Source organism: Telmatherina bonti (genome assembly GCF_933228915.1).
Source record: "Telmatherina bonti genome assembly, chromosome: 4".
In the NCBI taxonomy this organism is placed as follows: domain Eukaryota; kingdom Metazoa; phylum Chordata; class Actinopteri; order Atheriniformes; family Telmatherinidae; genus Telmatherina; species Telmatherina bonti.
The window spans coordinates 11899598-11920196 of NC_136622.1; the positions used below are offsets into that span (position 1 = coordinate 11899598).

Sequence of the window (20599 nt, forward strand, 5' to 3'; positions counted from 1 at the left end):
GCGCACCAGCTCAGGCTCCTTCCCCACCAGAGAGGTGACGTTCCACATCCCTAGAGCCAGCTTCTGCAGCCGGGGATCGGACCGCCAGGGTCCCCGCCCCTTGAGGCCGCCCAGCTCACATTGCACCCGACCCCTACGGCTCCTCCCGCAGATGGTGAGCCCACGGGAGGCGGGTCCCGGTAACCCGCGTCCGGGCAAGGGAACATTCATGCCCAGGTTGGTCGTCATCATAGGGGTCTATGGTAAGTAGTGTTGCAAATTCAGGGGCCTTTTAAAATAAGTGAAAGTATAATAAGATGATGTGACACTGACATTGTACACAGGTTGGACTTTTTTAACAATTGTGTGACTTCTGCAGCTAATGGGTTTAAGGACATCTTATAGGGACATACAAATGTTGCAAAGTAAAAATAAAAAATAAATCCTTTACTTTTTTGTGGGTGGTCAGCACAAAACATAAAAAATACATTTATATTGCAGGTTGTAGTGCAACAAAAAAGAGGAAATGTCAAGAGGCTGAACACTTTTGCAAGCCTCTGCAGTAAATGGTGATTTTAGGATTTTAGATGTCAGATTACTAATCATAAAATAAGCTTGCTTCAGTCAAAGTGGCTCCTGTGGCATGCAGCTAATGACTCGCTGCCTGTTTTTTACATCCTGATGACCTTTCAAATGTGACTGAGGCTCAACGAGTGGGGCAAGTTGTAATTGGATGAGAAAGTGGGAAAAAAAATTCAATAAGCTCAAGATATGCTTGGAAGGGCACTTCGTAGCTCGAGGCGTTTGTCATTCCTTTCTGACAGTCAGTCTCAGGAAACCAAGACTCTACTTAGAGAGCTCTGGAAGAATCTGAACTCACAATGATTCAGTTGCAATCATTCTGATATGAGTTTTACACACTACTGATGTTTCACAAATGTTCGAGACACGATTCACTGATTTGGCAACTAAACTAATGGAGTGAAAGACATGTTTGGGAGAGACAAGTGCATATAATTAGCTAAAATACTGTGTTAAGAAGTAGTAATGAGTACTTCATGCAGCCAAATGTGTTCTGTAGAACAGACTTTGTACTATTTGCCATTTGTACCATCACAGTTGTCTGATTTTCTTTTTCTTTTTTGCTTTTTGTTTTAGTTGCTATTAATTTACTATAAAAGAATACCTGTATGCTGTATTTTTCTTCTTGACTGGGTTGCACCTTTCTAGAATCTGTTGACAATTTTTGCTACTAGAAAATTTCTTGAATTTTGCGTGTGGTTCTGCTTTTAATTTGGTTGGTACGACAGGAAACGCCCAAACACAACCAAATTATAGCCTTCAAACTATTAGCCCTCCTCTGATGTAGATTTTATTTGCCTTGTAAAAACACACCTTGCAAAAGAAGAGATATTTACTTACTGAGTTTTTCTTCTGATATTCCTAATTAGTTATCAGACCCTAATCTGGAAGCCTAGCATAATATTTTGCTTTATGTTATAGGTTGCCAGATTTGCATTTGGATTTAGATATGTGTATTTATGCAAAACTGTGCAAAAGTTGGAGAAGGAAAAATATGGATCAGAATGAGCTTTTGTTAAGCAGAACAGTTTTGCTTTGATAGTCACAATCACAGTTTACAGAGTTACATACAAGGCAAGGCGAAGTTTGTGTAAAGATTAAACTACAAGGAGCTGTGCAATACACTGTTTTAATGCACTGTGCTGCACATTGTGGTGTCCTGGACTTTGCGTCGAGCATTAAAACCGTGTAATGCATGAATCCTTGTTGTTTAATCCTCACTTATACCATGGTTTTAAAAGTCTAATCCCAACTGGCTGCATTATTTTCGTATACAAACACACATAGTAGTGGGCTGCACGGTGGCCTGCTGGTTAGCACTGTGGCCTCACAGCAAGAAGGTTGCTGGTTTGATCCTTGGCTGGGGCGAGGTTGTGGAGTTTGCATATTCTCCCTGTGTATGCGTGGGTTCTCTCCAGGTACTCCAGCTTCCTCCCACCATCCAAAGACATGCATGTTAGGTTAATTGGTTACTCTAAATTGCCCCTAGAAGTGAGTGTAAATCGTTGTTTGTCCCTGTGTGGCCCTGCGATGGACTGGCAAGCTGTCCAGGGTGTATCCTGCCTTCACCCAAAAGACAGCAGGGATAGGCTCCAGCTTCCCCACAACCCTGAATTGGATTAATGGAGTGGGAAGATGAATGAATAAACACACATAGTTTAGCAAGTTAAATCCCTGTTATATCAGTCCGGTATGGTCGTCACCATAGCAACATGTTAATCCACTGGTTTAGATCAGCTGGCTTTTGACAGGTGAAAAAGAGAAACATGCTGTAGCTTGACAATGGTAGTTTAGCATAAAAAATATATTGAGGGCAACTTAAAATAGTTCCTATACTTTTAAAAGTATATACAAATTTAGCAAGTTTTACAAAAAAAATAATGATGTTTGTCATGACCATGCATCGTGCATTAACATCATGTAATGTTGTTTTAATCCTTACATATCGATTTACCCTACTAGTTGTCTACTTTTAATTTTTTTTTTTTCCTAGTAAAGGAATCCTACTGGGTCTCAGCTTGCTCTCAGATTAGCTGTCAGTAGAAGGTCTACGACAGCAAGGAGCTTAAATGCATCATGGCATGTTATCTTTGTTTTCCCTGACATTTCCTGATACACTGAGCTTCTTTCTCTCTCTCTTTATCTCTCTCTTTCATAACAGTGTTGCATCATTAACATATATGTCTCCTGTCTCAGCAGGGAGTAGCAGTTCCTGTTGTCTGTTGTCTTTCTGTCCTCTTCCCCCCACACAGCAGAGGCAGATGGCTGCCTGTCCTTGAGCCGGGTTCTGCCGGAGGTTTCCTTCCTGTTAAAAGGGAGTTTTTTCCTTCCCACTGTCGCCAGTGTGCTTGCTCAGGATGGGAGATGGAATTGGAGCCTCCAACTCAATCTGTTGGTTTCCTTATATAGGCTATTATGAATTGGATTTCATTATGTTTTTTTCTCTGTCTGTAAAGCGTCTTTAGATGGCATTGCTGTGATTTTTTTGCTATATAAATAAAGTTGAATTGAATTGAATTGAATTTTGAATGCTGCTGCTGCTCTGCGCTGCCCTTCTCTACCAGGACAAATAATCTGAGCAGAAGAAATCCCAACATTGTGGGTGTTGGGACTTCAGACTTTGAGTGATAAGACGGGAAATTAGGGCCCAAACTTAAACCATTATTAATTATATATTTATATAAACCGGTCATTTTAAATGTTGGCAGGTGGATTCACTTACAAGATATGTAACATTTTAAATAAATGTGTTTTTGTTTCTGCTGTCCTTACTTAATGTTGGCATAAAGCTAAAACAGAAAGATGTGATGGCCATTTTTTGTGTGCTATTTTAGAAATGAAACTACCAAAATAAAGATTTGTAACTTTGTACGCATTCATAATGAGGCTAATAAAGACATAATGCTTCCTTTTGTATTTTAACGTTCATATAACACAAAGTGGGTGGGAAGCTTGTTCATAGTGGTTGACCTTTGCAGTGGCAGACATGTCTCTAGGTGGCTGTCAATCATCTTCACTTCCTCAGCTTGTTAGTGGAAAATGCCAGGACAAGTAAAGTTTGCAAAGCAGGTGATTTGTGTTTCGTGTTTTTAAGCAGGTGTGCTTTAATAAGACAAATATGTTGCCTGCCCCCTCCAACCACATTCATGTGTATGCGTGTTGTGCCCTTTAAGGATGTCACATCAAACACTTTCACGCATTTTAGGGAGTGACTTGGTGACAGACTGGAATTCAGAAAAAAAAAAAAAAAATGGAGTAAATCAACCAAATCAATGTGCTGATAAGGTACCAGAAAACACCATGGTGTTTAAAAATCTGAAAAAACAAAAGCCAAAGGACCTGTGCCAACTTTTACCACGCGTTAGCCTGGAGATACTCCTATAGGTGAAGTATGGCTGCAGGGCAGCCTCCTCTATAGAGGAGCAATTTGATTATCCAACTGTAAATGAAAAAAAGGTCTTACATAACAGCTGAGATGAAGTCTGACAAGTACACTCATGCTCTGCCAGTTAACACAAACACTGAGGCTCAACTCTGGGGTATATGTCACTTGTGCACGCACAGCACTGCAGAAATTAAAAGTTTAAGATATAATCCCTATCTCAGAGCGCACATATTTTTTTTTTTTTTTTAAAGTGTCATGCGATGTCAGGATACACTGTATGATTTATGATCTGCAGCATACTCTTCAAAACGCCCCAGGAGGCAGAGGCCTGTAAAGTTTACTGTAGTCATGCTTGCCTTGTATCTCATAAGAGTTTTAAGTGAATGATAAGTCAGTAAAAGGTCTTTTTTTTTTTTTTTTCTTGTTTAAAACTTGTTGACCAGTGGTCAATTGTATTTTTTTTTTAAAAAAAAAAACCAATTTGGCCAAAAACAATTCAGTTCACATGTAGGAGAACTGTCAGTTATTATGGCTCAGTGGAGGCTTTTTTCTTGCTTTGCCACAACATGAGTTTAGTAATGGCATCTTTTTGTGCTCATTCAGCTATTTTTCCTCACTTGAGCACCAAAACTGCATTCATCCTTCATTTTACATAACCACTTGTATAAAAACATCTACTGACATATGAAGCTGTAAAAGGACCACTTTCAGCTTTAATCATTCAAAAGCTTAAATTTGTGAGCAAATTGCTGTGTGATGATCTGGATTTTACATTTTTACATTTCTTAATGGACAAGTTCCAGCTTCCCTGTGGCGCCTTAAAGTTGGGGTAGGAAATGTTAGGGAGCAAGATTTTGAATGTGGCGCCCTGTCTTGGCTCCTCCACCTCTGGTTTGGCTCCTTATTTAATCCAAAGCTTTTTTTATTCGCAGCTTTTTCCACCAACAATTTTCTCTTTCTCGGCTGTTTAGCGGGAGAAGGCAAATAAACTGAGCCGGATTGGGGAAGTCCTTTCTGCATTTTCTCAGACATGTTTGCCTTCCGAGTTTCTTTTTCACTACTTTGCATTTTCATCCTAAAACACTATTTATATGCAGGGTGTGGCTATCAGGTATGCGCTGCGGGAGGGGGAGGAGGGGAGCCGGGAGAAGAAGCTTACAATATCTAAGAAATTAAAAACTCCAATTCGGTCCGAACATTTGGATTGGTCAGAGTTTTTATAGATTCATGGTAAACTGAGGGGTCTAACAATAATTCTTATTGTTCATGATTACAAATTGTAAAGACTACTATCAGGACAAGGCAGCTCTTCACCCAGAGTAAAAAAATGTTTCTGAACAAGTAACCCACCCCAGCTTAAGAAAATGCCTGACTGACTGAATGACATTTAAAGTATGTTATTGTTTTGCTTCATATCTGTTTCTACCATGTCTCTCCTGTCTTCACAGCATTAGCGTGTCCAAGTGGAGGGTCATAGATGCATCTGAAACCAGTCAGTTGGTTAATTGTAAAAAAAACCAAAAAAAACAGAAAGTGCAACACCCTCACTGGTTCATCTCGAAGAACAAATCTTGTCAAATGTAAGATCATCTTCATAGACAAAACCTAATTTACTACGATAATAAGGAAAATATTTTTAGTGTTAACTGGCACAAGGGACAGCACAGCCCATCTGAAAGTTTGCTGCTGGAATCATTCAATCCTATTTAATTCAGCTTTATTTGTATTGCGCCACTTCACAACAGTGTTGTCACAGGGCACTTTACATACACATCATTTCAAGCCAATTCATACATAGCCTATAATAGAAATCAACTGATTGCATCGAGTTGTGACTTCGATCCAATCCCCCATCCTGAGCATGCACGCGGCGACAGTGGGAAGGAAAAAACTCCCTTTTAACAGGAAGAAAACCTCCGGCAGAACCCGGCTCAGGGAGGGCAGCCATCTGCCTCGACTGGTTGGGGTAGAGAGGACAGGAAAGACAGAATAACATGTACAACTGCACTTATTCAGGAAGACCTGCAGAAAAAAAAAGGAGAAATAAGTTAGAGACGGCAATAAAAAAAAATTTAAAAAAATCTCCAAACTTTCGACCAAAATGGAACTCAAGTCTGCTGTTAAATAACACATACTGAGGCATTTCCTGATGGAGTGGAAGTGGGCAGGGTTGCATTTAGGAAAGGTCCATACTAACCACCCCACACCAGCTAATTCTGTCAAATTTCCCATTAAGTCTGTCTCAGTCCAGCATAAACGGATGTTGTGCTGCTAGAAAATAATGACAAATAAGACATTTATTTTTGCTGAATTGTTTGAAATTAAAAAACAACTTTTGTTATATCTTATAGGAACATTTGAGGGAAAGTTCCAGATACAAAACAAGTGAATTATTATATTTTGTGACCCATCGGCCTAGCCCACAATTAGCTTACTTTAAAATCTAAACATGTGGTGGTGATCTAATAAATAAAATGTTTCTGCAATTAATGGTTTTCTTTGCAAGCCACCATCATTAAAAGATCTGTATGGAATTGTTTAATTGCTGATTTTCCTTTTCTTTTTTCTCTTTCATTTTAAAAGATTGTAACTTTCAGAAAAAGGCAGCAAACAAAAGTTAAGTCCTGAACATTTTCTTTTATATATTTCATTTTTACCTTAAGTAAAAATGAAAACTTAGAGTTTGACTGAAGGGTCTAAATATAATTTGAAATCTAATTTATATTCATTGAATCACTAATGGGTTAATCTGCCTTTTTTTTTTAATCATCTTCAATATGTCAACAGTCTTCACATTAATTGTTGTAAAGCTGCGTGACATAATCCAGGCTTTGTTGCACTTAAGACTCCCTAAAAAAGCACATATCCAGGGCTTAACCTTTTACAAAAGATAATCGCTGCATGTTCTTCACCCCCGTTTCTATCTGTTTACATTCACCATCACACAAATAAAAGTGAAGTAAAACAACTGAAAGCTACACCATATACAGCACTACTTCCATACTGAATTGCAGAGCTCAGCTTAGATTTATGACACTATAATCACAGGTCAGCATGAATCAGACCCTTTAATTTTATGAGTGCAGATTTTGTCTGCAGCCATAATAGAAATGTTTAACAAATTTAAGGGAAAACCACAACTATTTTTTTAACTGGCCTCTTGTAACAGAGGGAAATGTTTTGCTCCATGTTTAGGAGGAAAGGCATTCTGTTAGAGTCAGGGAAGGGTATTTGGCTAGATCTTTGTTTTTACTTGTTTCTTCTTTTGTGTCTTAAGATTATTACCACATTTTATTAAACAAATAAGACCCTGTAAACAAAGAAATCAAACAAACAAAAGTTTGCTTCAGAAAATTAACAGCTTTGAGTGAACGATATTACGCTGGTCCTTTTTAATAACGGATGAACAGATTTGCCTTTTGGTATCCATGCTAGCTAGTCAGTGTTTTAGTTTAATCACAGCTGACACTAAATCTTAATGGTGGATTTAGTCAATGGTTTTGAAACTGAAGTGTGTGTTGCTGTGATTTGGGAGTCTGCTACCAATGCTGGATGCTACATACTAAATGTCTCTGGTTCCAGACTTTCATTTAAAAAAAGTCTAAAATTTTCATTTGTTTTTGCACCTCCCAGCCACCGTATAAAAAGACTTATTGGTCCAATGAACAGTGTAACCAGTAACAACAGCAAATAACAGGAGAAGTAAACAGGGTTTGTCTGTTCTCCCACTAGTCATGTTATTCGGTCCATCTATTCGGTCCATCTGTTCTAATGCTTGTTAAGACAAATAGCTAATCAGCCAATCAAATGGTAGCAACTCGGTGTGTTTAGGCATGCAGACATAGTCAAGATGACTTGCTGAAGTTCAAAGTGAGCATCAGAATGAGAAAGAAAGGTGATTTAACCCCTTTGCTCTCCTTAAACTTGGCAACTCACCCATGAGGCCAAAAGTATCCATGCAGAAAAGCCATAAAATTTTCATACATCAGTGTTTTTACAACTTTTCATAAATCATTAAAATAAAAAAGTCTGTCCTGTTTAAAAATATCAAACGTTCGATTATTTTTAAGTGTAATGATATTAGGACTAAAATATAGGCTTTTGGAAGTCAAATAGACACTTTAGGCCATGAAGGTCACCACAGGAAGGAGCTGATGTTACTTGGAAAAAAAACCCACAAATTACATCAAATCAATTTTGCTGCATCTATTTGACATCTTCTCCATGTTTAATATATGGAAGATAATTTAATTTTTTGTGTCTTTGTATTAAAAATAGCAGAATTTCAGATACTCAAACTGGAATTCAAATCATTAAATTAAATAAAAATCTTGACTTAAGTCTTGAATGTTTTGTATTTTTTTTGTTTTAGCAGGACAGAAGATGCATGATTGATTTACGAAACAAAAAGCAGGCAAAAAATACTGATAACAATTTTATAGCAGCTTTTGTGCAGATACTTATGGCGACGAGGGTCAACAGAGCCAGTGCCAAATTCTTCAATACAGTATAAAAAACATGCGTTATTGTAAAAATTCATGGCACTTACTACAACATAGCCAAAACAATCAGTGTAAAAAGAGTGTAGAAAAGTGGACAAACGTGTCACAAGAAGAGCATAAGGGTTAAATGACTGGCTGCTGTTGCTAGATAGTCTGGTCTGAGTATTTCAGAAACGTCTGATCTGCTGGGATTTTCACTCACAAACATCTCTGGGGTTCAGAAAGAAATTATCCAGTAAACGGCTTCTGAATATTGACAAGTTGTGCTGAAATCAGAGGAAAACTGGTTGGAGACAATAGAGGGGTAACAGTACCTCAAATAACCACTGGTACAACTTAGGTTTGCAAAATGCCACTAATTACCACACCACATCCGATGGTGAAGCAGATGAGCTACAGCAGCAGAAGATCCTGCCGGGTGTCACTCCTGTCACCTAAGAACAGAAAACTGAGGCTACAATTCACAGAGACTCATCATAACTGGACAGTAAAAGGCAGAAGAACATCGTCTGGTTTCCAGTTGCCACATTTAAATAGGATCAGAATTTGATCCCCTGTCCGGGGCTCCAGGGCACCAAGGAGGTACACCGAAGAACACAGGGGGTCCCGAAGGCTTTGACCAATCAGATTCACCAGCCACACAGAGACAAGTTAAAGTGAGACCACCCAAGTTTTTTTTTTCTAATCCACCTGACAGTTTGATTTGTAAGTCTGAACTTTTTTAAAGCAGATCCAAACGTGTGTAAACTGGAGTCTTCCTGATCTGCTGTACAGCATTTTAACACATATATCCTTGTTAAAAAAAATAAATAAATAAACAAATAAAAAAGGAAAAGGAAAATTTTTTTTATAAGGGTACAACTTGTGCATGTATAATTTTTTTTTTCCGTTGCCTGAGGTTTGGTGACGTCAGTGAGCAGGTGGAGCTGCAGGAGTGCAGCAGGTAACCTCCATTTTCACATTCGACCCAAATACAGCTAACATTATTTTATTTTCATTCTAAAAAAACTCACTAATGAAAGCTAAAAAAAAAAAACAAGCTTGTATTCAGCACAAGGTGGGCCAGGGCTTCTACAGTTTTTTTAGTATTTGCATGAAGGAGGTCTTCAGGGAAGAAACAGGCTGGAAACCACTGGTGTAGACCATCCATGCTGGTGTATTACAAAACATCACAAAACATTTCCTTTCCTCTTACCAAATCATTCTTTTAAAGTTTTAAGACAACACTAAAAACTTTCTCTTCCGTTATGACAGATCATCATCAAACTAGTGAAACTTGCGGTGTCCACCGTGTTTTAGTCGTTGCTGAAGGTGGGTAAGGGTGGGGCTGTAGTTCCGCACTGCTGTGGGAGAGTTCAGCTCTGCATCCGCTCTGCTGGTTTGCCCCACAGCTATTGTAGTTCTGGGTGTGGCTGCAGCAGATTAAAATCATACGGGTGTCAGACATGAAGCACCTTTACAAAATGCTGACAGGTGCTGCTTGAATCACATTCACAGTTCACTTATTCAGCTGTGATCTCTTAGAAGTGAACATCTAATTAGCAAAAGTGGTTTTTGACTTCTTAAAATCTACTAAAATCTCTTAACTGAAGCAAATACCTGGTTTCTTATACAAACCTGGATTGTTTTTACAGAGTTATCGGCTGGTTAGATTAACATCAGTTTAGCTTTCAGTGAGTGAAGTTTGTTTAGTTTTGTTGAAATAAGCTGACAGAGAGTCAACCGCTTAATTCGTATCTTGTCTGACGGCGTCTTGTACGGAGGGAGGGGTTGGTATCTGACCTTATGCTACATCTTTCACACTCTCTAAAGGTGTGGCAGCTTCTTTTTATTTGGTAGAATTCCCCTCTGGCTGGATGGATTTGGTCCACTAACACTCCCACATAGTTGTTTCTGTTAAGCAGTGTATGATTAGGAACTGGTAAGTGGTAAATCTGTGTGCATGGTGGAGTCGCACCTTCATCAGAAAACATTCTTTATAGGGTTCAAACTGCTTTAAAAAATTGAAAAGATGCACACAAACTAGTGACAATCTACAAACACAATGTGTTTACATGCAAAAAAAAGTAAATCCTATAAAACTTGATGCAATTTCAGCCTGGTAAGATCAAGACAGACTAAAATATCACAGTGAGAAGTGCCCGTATTAATATATGGTGTAGAATTTCAGTTGCACTTAACACAGACTGGCTTCTGAGATAAGATCACAGTTAGCCGTCATTTAATAAGTACAACATACAATCTGGAAGTTTGTACAACACTGGATTGTGTAGATTCCCATTTTTCCAGATCAACTGTGTTTTCATGGTTAGCCATAATGGTTTCATTGGTTTGTGGCTTCTTTTATCTTTTTCTCAAAGATTAACAAGCATTGCTGTCACTTTCAAAGCAATGTATAAGGTGACTGCTACTCTACACATAAAATAGTCATGAAACATGGCCTTTAATATTTAATGGAAGTACTTGATGCTTCCAACACATTTTCTTTATTGAGCTTAGAGGCAGAGCCCATCGGCCACCAACCCTGGAAAAGAAGATGTTGATGCAATACGTTGTTACAGTGGTTTATTACAAGCTGTAATGGTTTCCTAACATGTCATTTTTAACGCCTAACCCTGTCCAGGTGGTCGGTGATGTAAAAACAACAGGAGTTTTAGACAGAATAGAGCATTTACAGAGAAAAGTAGTTTTTCAAAGCAGTGCTCAATATGGATCTTTATTCATATAAGTATTATTATTATTATAAGTATTATTTTTAGCATTTATAATAGTAAGTATTGCTGTTAGCATTTATGTTAGCAACAACCTCAGAGTCACAGCGGTGTAAATGTCAGGGTGCTGCTATCTTTGTGCTGAAATGATATTGAGTTCATCTGATAGAATAATATGTCCATCTGACTGGCTACATTGAATATCTTCAGAAGAATGAAACATTAACTAAACATTAATTTAACTCATTAATTCATTATCCACTTAGTCTGCTTAAGGGTAGCGGGTAGGTAGCTGGAGCTTATCCCAGCAGTCTTTGGGCAAGATGCGGGGACCACTCTGAACAGCAAAAAAAAAGTACAGTTGTTCCATATATTAAGCCTTTTTTAATTATTATTTTTAGAAAGTTTAAAGTTCATATTTCATGCAATCATCTCACTCAGATATGAATATTTTCCTGATGCACTTGTGCAGGGATCAACAACTGTGGACAGAATTCAGCTGCTTCAACACATCTAGATTACATTTTTAATGGCTCATTAGGTGGTTGGTACAGAAGGTGAGAACAATTTCATTTGGATCAGGTGTGTGTTGCAGCAGGGGAATGTCTAAAACCTGCAGGATGCAGCAATAAAACATGCAGCAATGCAGACCAAGTTGTGTTGAGTGCATATCAGCTAATCTGAATACATTTCCATGTTCATCTAAATAGTTTCTGAATAATAAAAGTAAAGAAATTGTCCAGAGGAGAGGGAATAGAATTAGCTGTTACTAAATGCCAGTAGATGAAGGGTTAGTATGGATTTTAAACTCCTTGGGTAGTATACTGCAGGTTTCGAAGCAGATCAGAAGCAAACGTTGGCAAATTTGTACAAATACAAGTGATTATTATCACTTGGACTGGTCATTTAAAGACTTAAACTTGCACCGAAACCACAGACCTGACTTGGATCTTGCATCCATCTGGTTTTGTCTTCTGTGCAGCTTCTCTTGCTAAGTTTCAGTAAACTCTCGCAGAGAAAATGGGCATGTGAGCATTCCTCTGCATGTGCTGACTGGAAAGCCAAAATGCTCCCCGTCACATCATGTGACCTCCAATCGACTCTTAGAGATTTGTGGGTGTCACTGCCTTCAAGGAAATAGGATTCTTTCCAGCGTCTTTGGGTAAAAATATGGAGGAAAAATCTCACTTATATTGGAGTCCATTTTTCATCAGACTGGCAAATTACTGAGCAAGTTAAAAATGATGGGTTTCATTCAACTATTTTCATGGGGGCAGATCCAATTTGGGGGCAATGGGCCAAAAGGATGGACACTGAATTGTCAGTTCGTCACAAGATTAATATGCTTTGATGTTGTTGGTCATGATTTCACTTCGTTGAACTGTCTGCCAAGCTGTTATTGATTTAGCACATCTCCTTCTCTCTCCCTCTCTCTCTCTCTCTCTCTCTCTCTCTCTCTCTCTATATATATATATATATATATATATATATATATAGAGAGAGAGAGAGAGAGAGAGAGAGAGAGATAGATAGATAGATAGATAGATAGATAGACAAAAAACGACTTGAACAACATGATTTTTTGGATTTGTTTGCTGTAAAGATTTTTTGCACTTTTAAAGCACATAAAATCTATTTAATATTAGTTCTGTTATAAAACATTAAAGGAAGTGTAAAACATTAAAATAATAATTTCTATTTGGAGTGATTATAGATGTGTTTGGAAATGATGTTTGCACGAACGAATGCTTTGCTTTCAGTCGAGCCTTTAGGTGTATCAGTCTGTGTTTAAAACTCATCGTCACAGAACATGAAATAAATAGTTAAAGCTGCTCACTTTTGCTTAAGATTCACAAATAAAGATATTTATTCAAAAGGGTTCTGTACATCATAGCTGTCTGTGTCATTCAGTCAAGGAGTTGCAGAATATATGAACGCATCCCTCAAACGCACTCATTTTAAATGCATTTGTGTTCCACAGATGCCTGTGACATATAGGCCTAAACATGTTTGCAAAGCACCAAGCAGAATGGTTGCAGAACTACAGTCAAGACAAAACTTAGTCATCTTGAAACTGTTGCTGCATCCAAAACTTTAGTGCAGTAAATCAGATTAGACAAGAGTCATTGTGGCTGTAAAGCTCAGTTTGAGGAAATGTCTTGTTTGCATAGCACTGGACTCACAAAGGTGTGAATGGGTTGTGTGTTTTGCATGATGCATGTAATGGGGCTACAAGTATGGGAGTGAATGGAAATAAATTTAATTGAAGTAGGATGACTCATAATAAACCTTTCAGACCTGATTACAGGGTGGATCGATTCTGTTGTATGAAATCATCAATTCTAGCTGAAATGAACCAGGTCACTGAAAGTATATAATCTGTGTTTAGAATGATGCAGCTACAGTATAACCAGGTAGCACTTTAGAAAAAGAGAAGATTTTAGAAGCAAGAGTGAAGCTCTGGTATTTTTTATCTGGGTGTGACTCCACTCAGCCCTGCAGCTTATTCCAGCTCTCACAGTTGTGCCCTACAGCTCACTCAGATGCTACTACGAGACAAAGTCTGGGAAGGCTTTACAAGAGTTGTTAGATGGCTTTCAACAGGCATTGACAGTTCCAGTTCTGTCAGAACAAGAAATGTTCCTTTCACCCCTGCTGTCCCTTAAGCTGCAAGCTGATCTTTGATCAAAGGAGACACAACTAATATAAACTTTTTGTTTTTAATGGAAATGTTCGAAGTGCAATTGATGCTTATTGGATGCAACTAAACTTAACGGAAAGCATTGATATGAAGCGAGCTGTGGTCGGCAATGTGAGCAGAGCTGTAAGAGGTTTGAAGTTGTGCAGAGCACTGAAGCAACCACAAGATACCGGCCTAAACACACACATGAAAGGCAGATTAAGATAGATTAGGTGACATTTTACATACATTAGTTCATTTTTCTGCTGTTTTTTCAGTTTTGCCATTAGAAGTTAAATGTATATCTTTAAAAATCTATTGTTGTGCAACTCTAATTATATGCTGTGGGTAAGTACTCTGTTGCCTGCAGGGTACCTCCTGCTAAACCAGTTTCCATCTTGAACCAAGCCCCTACTTATTCTTAACTTTACCTTTTAAGATGCATTTGAAATATTATAAATTAACACGTTTTAGGTTTAAAAACATACATATGTCATGATTAATTTAATCTTTATCTTCATGATCCTGAATTGTAAAGTTATTCCGTTAATCCAACTGGGAGAAGGATGATTCACTCATGTCCTGTGTTATGTTGTCATCTAGATCTATAATATTTAAGTTTAATCAGGTTTTTTATGTCTGTCTCTCGTATATGAATATATCTATAAAACACTTAGATTTCCCAAGTTTCTCTTGATCAATTTTAGTTTTTTAAATGACTCAGGCACCATTTCTACTCAGTTGCATTTGCAGATTTGCAGGTCAAGACAAACATCTGCAAAATGCTGCAAGGAGTCCATGTTGCAGGTTGTATCTTGCAGCCTCCATGCAGAGCTTGATAAATGGGCCTGACATTTCACCTTTAATATCAAGAAATGTTCTTCCAGAAGCCTAAAAGATGCACATGAATATGTCATCATATTATTATTGATTCCTATATGATATTAATTTTACTCCAAATCCCAACCAATCACAGCTTTTCCAGTGTGACAGTTAGTTGTTTATGTTCACCATCCACCTCCTCATATGTCCTTTTAGTCTTATTTGAACATGTGATGGTTGTGCAACATTAGATCTGTAAAGATGTCACAAACATGGCATGACAAATGAAAACCAAGCTGCAGTTTGCAAAGGCAAATGTTGCTATCAGATTCAGGAGGGTGTAAACTCAAAAACAAAAGTCTAAATAAAAGAAGACAGAAGATAAAAATGTCTGTTATATAAAAATGAAATAAAAACAAAAAACAAAAAAAGATTGAAATTTCACCATGTTACTTTATGAGCAGTGTGGAACATGATCACCCATGCATGGTCAACATTAACAGCCAGTCAGCGTGTGCTTTACAAATGCAACTTTGTTTGCAGCTCTTTAGTCTTGGAAAAAGGGTAAAAGACAGAGAAAAAGATGCTTTGGGCCAATACAGCAGTTCCACTCCCTTCCACATGTCTTAGAAACCCCTCAGCTATTAAAGTAATATGGTCGTAGTAAAACCCCCCCCCCCTCTCGACCTTGGCGGTGATGCCATTCCACTGCGAGCACCTGGGTGTGTCAGTCCTGGATTGATTTACAAGGGCGGCACCGTTACCTGTCCGACTGGCTGAGCTGCTCCACACCAAGACTGTCTGTGGGTTCACCCCACCTGATCGAGGTGATTGGATGAGAGTTGGGAGGAGGTGTAGAGGAGGTTGCGCTTTCTGGAACCTCCTCCGTGATCAGAGGCAGATAAAAGCCCATCACGGAGCGAGAAGGAGTCACTTTGAGGGACTCGGCTCTCCTCTTAGTGTGCTCCAGTGCTCTGCCAAACACCTCTCTCTTTCTCTCTGTTCTCCCTTTTCTCTGCAAATCCTTCTTCCTCAGAAGAAACCAGGACAGCCATGTCAACCAAAACTGTCAGCATGAAAACCGTCAGGACCAGCTTTGGGGGAAGCGGTGGTGGTGCTTTCAGCTCTGGCAGTCGTATGTCTGTTGGAGGAGGAGGTGGAGGATTTTCCTCAAGATCCGCTATCACAATGAGGCCATCATACTCCATGTCCACATCCAGCATGGCCGGTGGCTCAATGCTAAGGTCAAGCATGGGTGGTGGTGCTGCTTTCAGCAGTGGTGGTGGTTTCGGAGGTGCCGGGTTTGGTAGTGGTGGTGGGTTCAGTGGTGGCGCTGGTTTCGGTAGTGGTGTTGGTTTTGGTGGTGGTATGGGTGGTTTTGGCATGGGTGGTGGTGCAGGAGGAATGGCAATTGCACCCATCACAAATGTCCAAGTAAACCAGAGCCTGCTGGCCCCACTGAACCTCGAGATCGACCCCACCATCCAGACTGTCCGTACCCAGGAGAAGGAGCAGATCAAGTCCCTAAACAACCGATTTGCAAGCTTCATTGACAAGGTAATTATCTTTAATTCATTTATGTGTCATAATATACTGGTTTTAATGAACTACAGGTGCTAAAATGAAATAAAGTTAGATATGAGAATTTTATGCCGCGGTAAACATTCTGCAGTGGGTCACTGGAGCTCATTAAATATTACACAGCAACCAACCCAAACCCGAGTATCATGCACGCTCCAGGTATCTGCACAACAGCTCTGGAAGTCAGGCAGCTCAGCGCAGGGACATTAACATGTCTTTGCAGTGCAGCACACCTTATTTCAACTAAATGCTTTGCATCTTCTGTTCACAAACTGAAAGCCGAGCAATGCTCCTTTAACTTAATTTGGTCATGACTGGCCTCTTGCCAGCTGGTTCTGTAGAGATTAAGAGGCAGGAAACACTAGAGAGGTAGTATCCAGTGACTTGTGCCTTTCAGTGAGAGGGGAAGAGGAGATCAGGTTATCACCGGTTACCATGGCAGCACAAACAAGCAACCTTTAAATGCTGCAGAAAGTGGACTTCATTTGAACTATTTAAAGTGTACGTCTAAGTAAATATTGAGCAAGAAGTTAGGGTTTAGTTTTTGCATTGCCTGTTCAGTGTGATGAGTTACACTTTAATGTCTGCTGAGCTTCAATTAAAAAGCTCATTATTGATTAATTCTTTCAGGAATAGGAGTTCACAAAAAAGGTCTTAGTTTGTTTCTCCTGTGTGCAGACCACACCTCATTGTTTTTATTCTAGTCCTAAATTTTCTTACGTTTAAATATTTCAAACATGAAAAGAAAGTTCTGATAATTGTAATAAGATATTATCAGATAGCAAGAACTGAGCTCCGATTAAACATCTTGCTATAAACTGTAAATCCAAAAGTAAAGGATGAGCATTCCTGTGGTATGACAGGTTCACCTTCAGGGATGTTGAATTAACTGTCGGCAGGCATGTTCACTGCAGTGAAAGTATGCCTCCTCCAGGTGTGGCTACTGGCAGGTGTTTAAGGGAGGGGCGGTGAGCGTGAAAGTGCTAAGCTCACATGCAGATGCATTCAGTCATCTCTGGATTTGAATCTTGAAAGTCAAAGCATCAGTCAAACTGCATCTTTAGTATAGAAACAGAAAAACAGTGTCAAGATTATTTCAGCTTTTGACTATAAAAGCCTCTTTTGAGAGAATTTTTCCACCATGCACCCTGTCCAAAACATCGCTTCCCAGATGGGTGTGTACATTCAGTCGCTGGGAGTATTTTGTATACAAATGCTATATGTGTGGGATAATCCACCAGAACTGTGGCTCAGTGCACCAGTTTAGGAAACTCATGCCTCAGATCCAGCATGCAGGAGAAAAAAAAGATCATCCATGCATTTGTTTTTTTGACAATTTGATGATACATTTTTGTAGAATATCAGTGGTAGGATTGTAAAGTCATATTTGCATATGCTTCCTAATATTAAATATGGGATATGCTTTTAGGTCCGCTTCCTGGAGCAGCAGAACAAAATGCTGGAGACCAAATGGAGCTTGCTGCAGGACCAGACCACCACCCGCTCCAACATCGACGGCATGTTCGAGGCCTACATTTCTAACCTCCGCAGACAACTTGATGGGCTCGGCAATGAGAAGATCAAGCTGGAGGGAGAGCTGAAGAACATGCAGGGAATGGTGGAGGACTTCAAGAACAAGTGAGTGCCACATCACTGAATACCAAAGTCAACCTGCATTAATAATGCCTGACATTGTCTCCCATCCACTCATATTTCCGTCTCCTTTTGTATTTCAGATATGAAGATGAGATCAACAAGCGTGCCTCTGTGGAGAATGAATTTGTGCTCCTCAAGAAGGTGAGAGTGGATCTGCAACCCCTCAACAAATGATACATGAAATAATTTTTTATTGAGTCCCTTTTAACAATGCAAAACCACTTGTCCAACTTCAGGATGTAGATGGCGCCTACATGAACAAAGTTGAGCTGGAGGCCAGGCTTGATGCCCTTCAGGATGAGATCAACTTCCTCAGAGCCGTCTATGATGCGGTGAGAAAATGCTCCTGAATGTCACACAAACAGATCGTCTATCTGTGTTATCTTGTATCTGTTAGATCTCATTTCTTAAAATCAACATGTGCATGCAGGAACTGCGCGAGCTTCAGGGACAGATCAAAGACACTTCAGTCATTGTGGAGATGGACAACAGCCGCAACCTGGACATGGACGCCATCGTGGCTGAAGTCAGGGCTCAGTATGAGGAGATCGCCAACAACAGCCGAGCTGAAGCTGAGAAGTGGTACCAACAGAAGGTATGGAGAGAGCTTGCAGTGTTAAAAGCAGAGACACGTGTTGAGTCTGTAATAACATTATTTTCTGATCTCACTCCTTCAGTTCCAGGAGATGCAGACCAGCGCAACACAAGCCGGAGACGACCTTCGCAACACCAAGACCGAGATCGCTGAGCTTAACCGCATGATTACCCGCATCCAGAATGAAATTGAAGCAGTCAAGGGACAGGTAAAATTTCCTATTTGATTTACATCTTTACAGCATTCTCAAAGCGGACCTTCTCATGCCAATTGTCCGCTAACTTTTCAATCACCCAGCGTGCAAACCTGGAGGCCCAGATCGCTGAGGCTGAGGAGCGTGGGGAACTGGCAGTGAAGGACGCCAAGCTCCGCATCAGGGACTTGGAGGAGGCCCTGCAGAGAGCCAAGCAGGACATGGCACGCCAGGTCCGCGAGTACCAGGAGCTCATGAATGTCAAGCTGGCACTGGACATTGAGATTGCCACATACAAGAAGCTTCTGGAAGGAGAGGAATCCAGGTAAAAAAAAATCTACTTTGTCAATCTTACATTTACAGTTTCTATTATGCTGTTATCATTAGAATCTGAAACGCTGTTCCCACGTACTTCCCCACAGACTTGCATCAGGTGGTGCACCTGCAACCATCCATGTACAGAGCTCAGGCGGCAGCGTCGGTATGTACAGACATTTTGCTTTACAATTCCAGTGAAAACTGAAGGTTGAAAGTTGTCAGAAGTCACTAATCGCTTTTAAAAATTTGTTATTCTCATCTCTAGGAGGCGGCATGGGAGGCGGCATGGGAGGAGGCATGGGAGGAGGCATGGGAGGAGGCATGGGAGGAGGCATGGGAGGCGGCTTCGGCAGCGGTATGGCTCTAGGCGGCGGCATGGGAATGGGCATGAGTGGAGGATACGGTGGCGGCATGGGAATGGGCATGAGTGGAGGATACGGTGGCGGCATGGGAATGGGCATGAGTGGAGGATACGGTGGCGGCATGGGAATGAGCTCCATGAGCGTTGGTGGAGGCAGCGTCAGGAGCAGCAGCAGCACCCTCATGTCTTCCCGCCGCTTTTAGATGCATTAGCCCTCCTCATTTCTATACTTCCTCTGTCATTATGCTCCTCTTATCCTAGTCCCCCCTGACGCAGAACCTTCTCAGGAACATGTTACCCTCGACCATTTACAGCGGACATGTCTACCCAGAGAAAGAGACAGAAATTAAAATCTAAATACCAGCCGAGGCAGAAAGATTGTTAGAGCACAAAAAAGAGCCACAAAGATGCGAGTCAGTCCTGTCTTCCTTTGATCAGTCAGCCTGGTTGTCTTTTGGCCTCTGAATGTGCTGTTGTGCAGACAAGACAGTACTTGTAGTGTCACAACAGGGAATCCAGGCAAAACAACAGCCACTGCACACAAAAAAGACAACTAGTTTCGTACAGGAGGAGTGGATTTTGTTTAGTCTTGAATTTTGCAGGTATTAATATTGCACAAGATCCATCTCTACTCTTTTATACTGAATGTCTTCTGTTGTCTCACATTTGACATCTCACTGTGCAGTTTGACATCAACAAAAGCAGCCACATAAAACACTTTTTTCTTTTTTTTTCTTTTTTTTTTTTACAATACTTTTTCCATCCTCTGGATTTGAGAGAAAATAAGCTCTCCGTTACCGTACATGGTGGTTTTCATTCAGCTTTTCTTTAATTTTTCACCCTGATCATTGTTAAAAACTTTGCATAAGGCTGACTGGTTGTACCAGATTTATTGTGAAAAGTACCAACAAAACATCTGAAATAAATCTGTGTTGATATTCATTTTGGCTGATGTGATAGTCTTTCTTTCCAGACTTGGTTGGCAAAAATATATTTGTGATCTCACATTAATTAACTTTTAATTTAATACAAGTACATAAAAGTATATTTTAATTGCATTTTTTGTAAAGTTAGCTGAAGCTAACTTTTCAACCTGTGCTAGTTAAAAAAACAGCTGATTTGTAAACTTGAACCAAGTAAATGGTCGAAGCTTTATTAACTACAGAATCAAACCATTTGTACTCAAAAGGCACATTTATTGAAGTCGTAAAACAATATTATTCTTGGAAAAGTT

General features: G+C 39.7%; 1 protein-coding gene across 1 annotated transcript; it reads left to right on the forward strand.

Moving 5' to 3' along the window:
• The first annotated feature begins 15611 nt into the window (after positions 1-15611).
• Positions 15612-20268, forward strand: LOC306755098 (keratin, type II cytoskeletal cochleal-like). The gene is made up of 9 exons (XM_079239352.1): positions 15612-16218; positions 17672-17880; positions 17979-18039; positions 18135-18230; positions 18329-18493; positions 18576-18701; positions 18791-19011; positions 19109-19167; positions 19270-20268. Exons 1-9 carry the CDS (start codon positions 15715-15717, stop codon positions 19566-19568), a joined length of 1740 nt encoding a protein of 579 aa, XP_079095478.1. The 5' UTR covers positions 15612-15714; the 3' UTR covers positions 19569-20268.
• Positions 20269-20599: the final 331 nt, after the last annotated feature.

Coding starts and splice junctions, on each gene's coding strand:
- LOC306755098 (XM_079239352.1), top strand. CDS start 15,715: ATGTCAACCAAAACTGTCAGCATGAAAACCGTCAGGACCAGCTTTGGG. Junction 18,231..18,328: donor TCAGAGCCGTCTATGATGCG/GTGAGAAAATGC, acceptor ATGTGCATGCAG/GAACTGCGCGAGCTTCAGGG. Junction 18,494..18,575: donor AGAAGTGGTACCAACAGAAG/GTATGGAGAGAG, acceptor TCACTCCTTCAG/TTCCAGGAGATGCAGACCAG.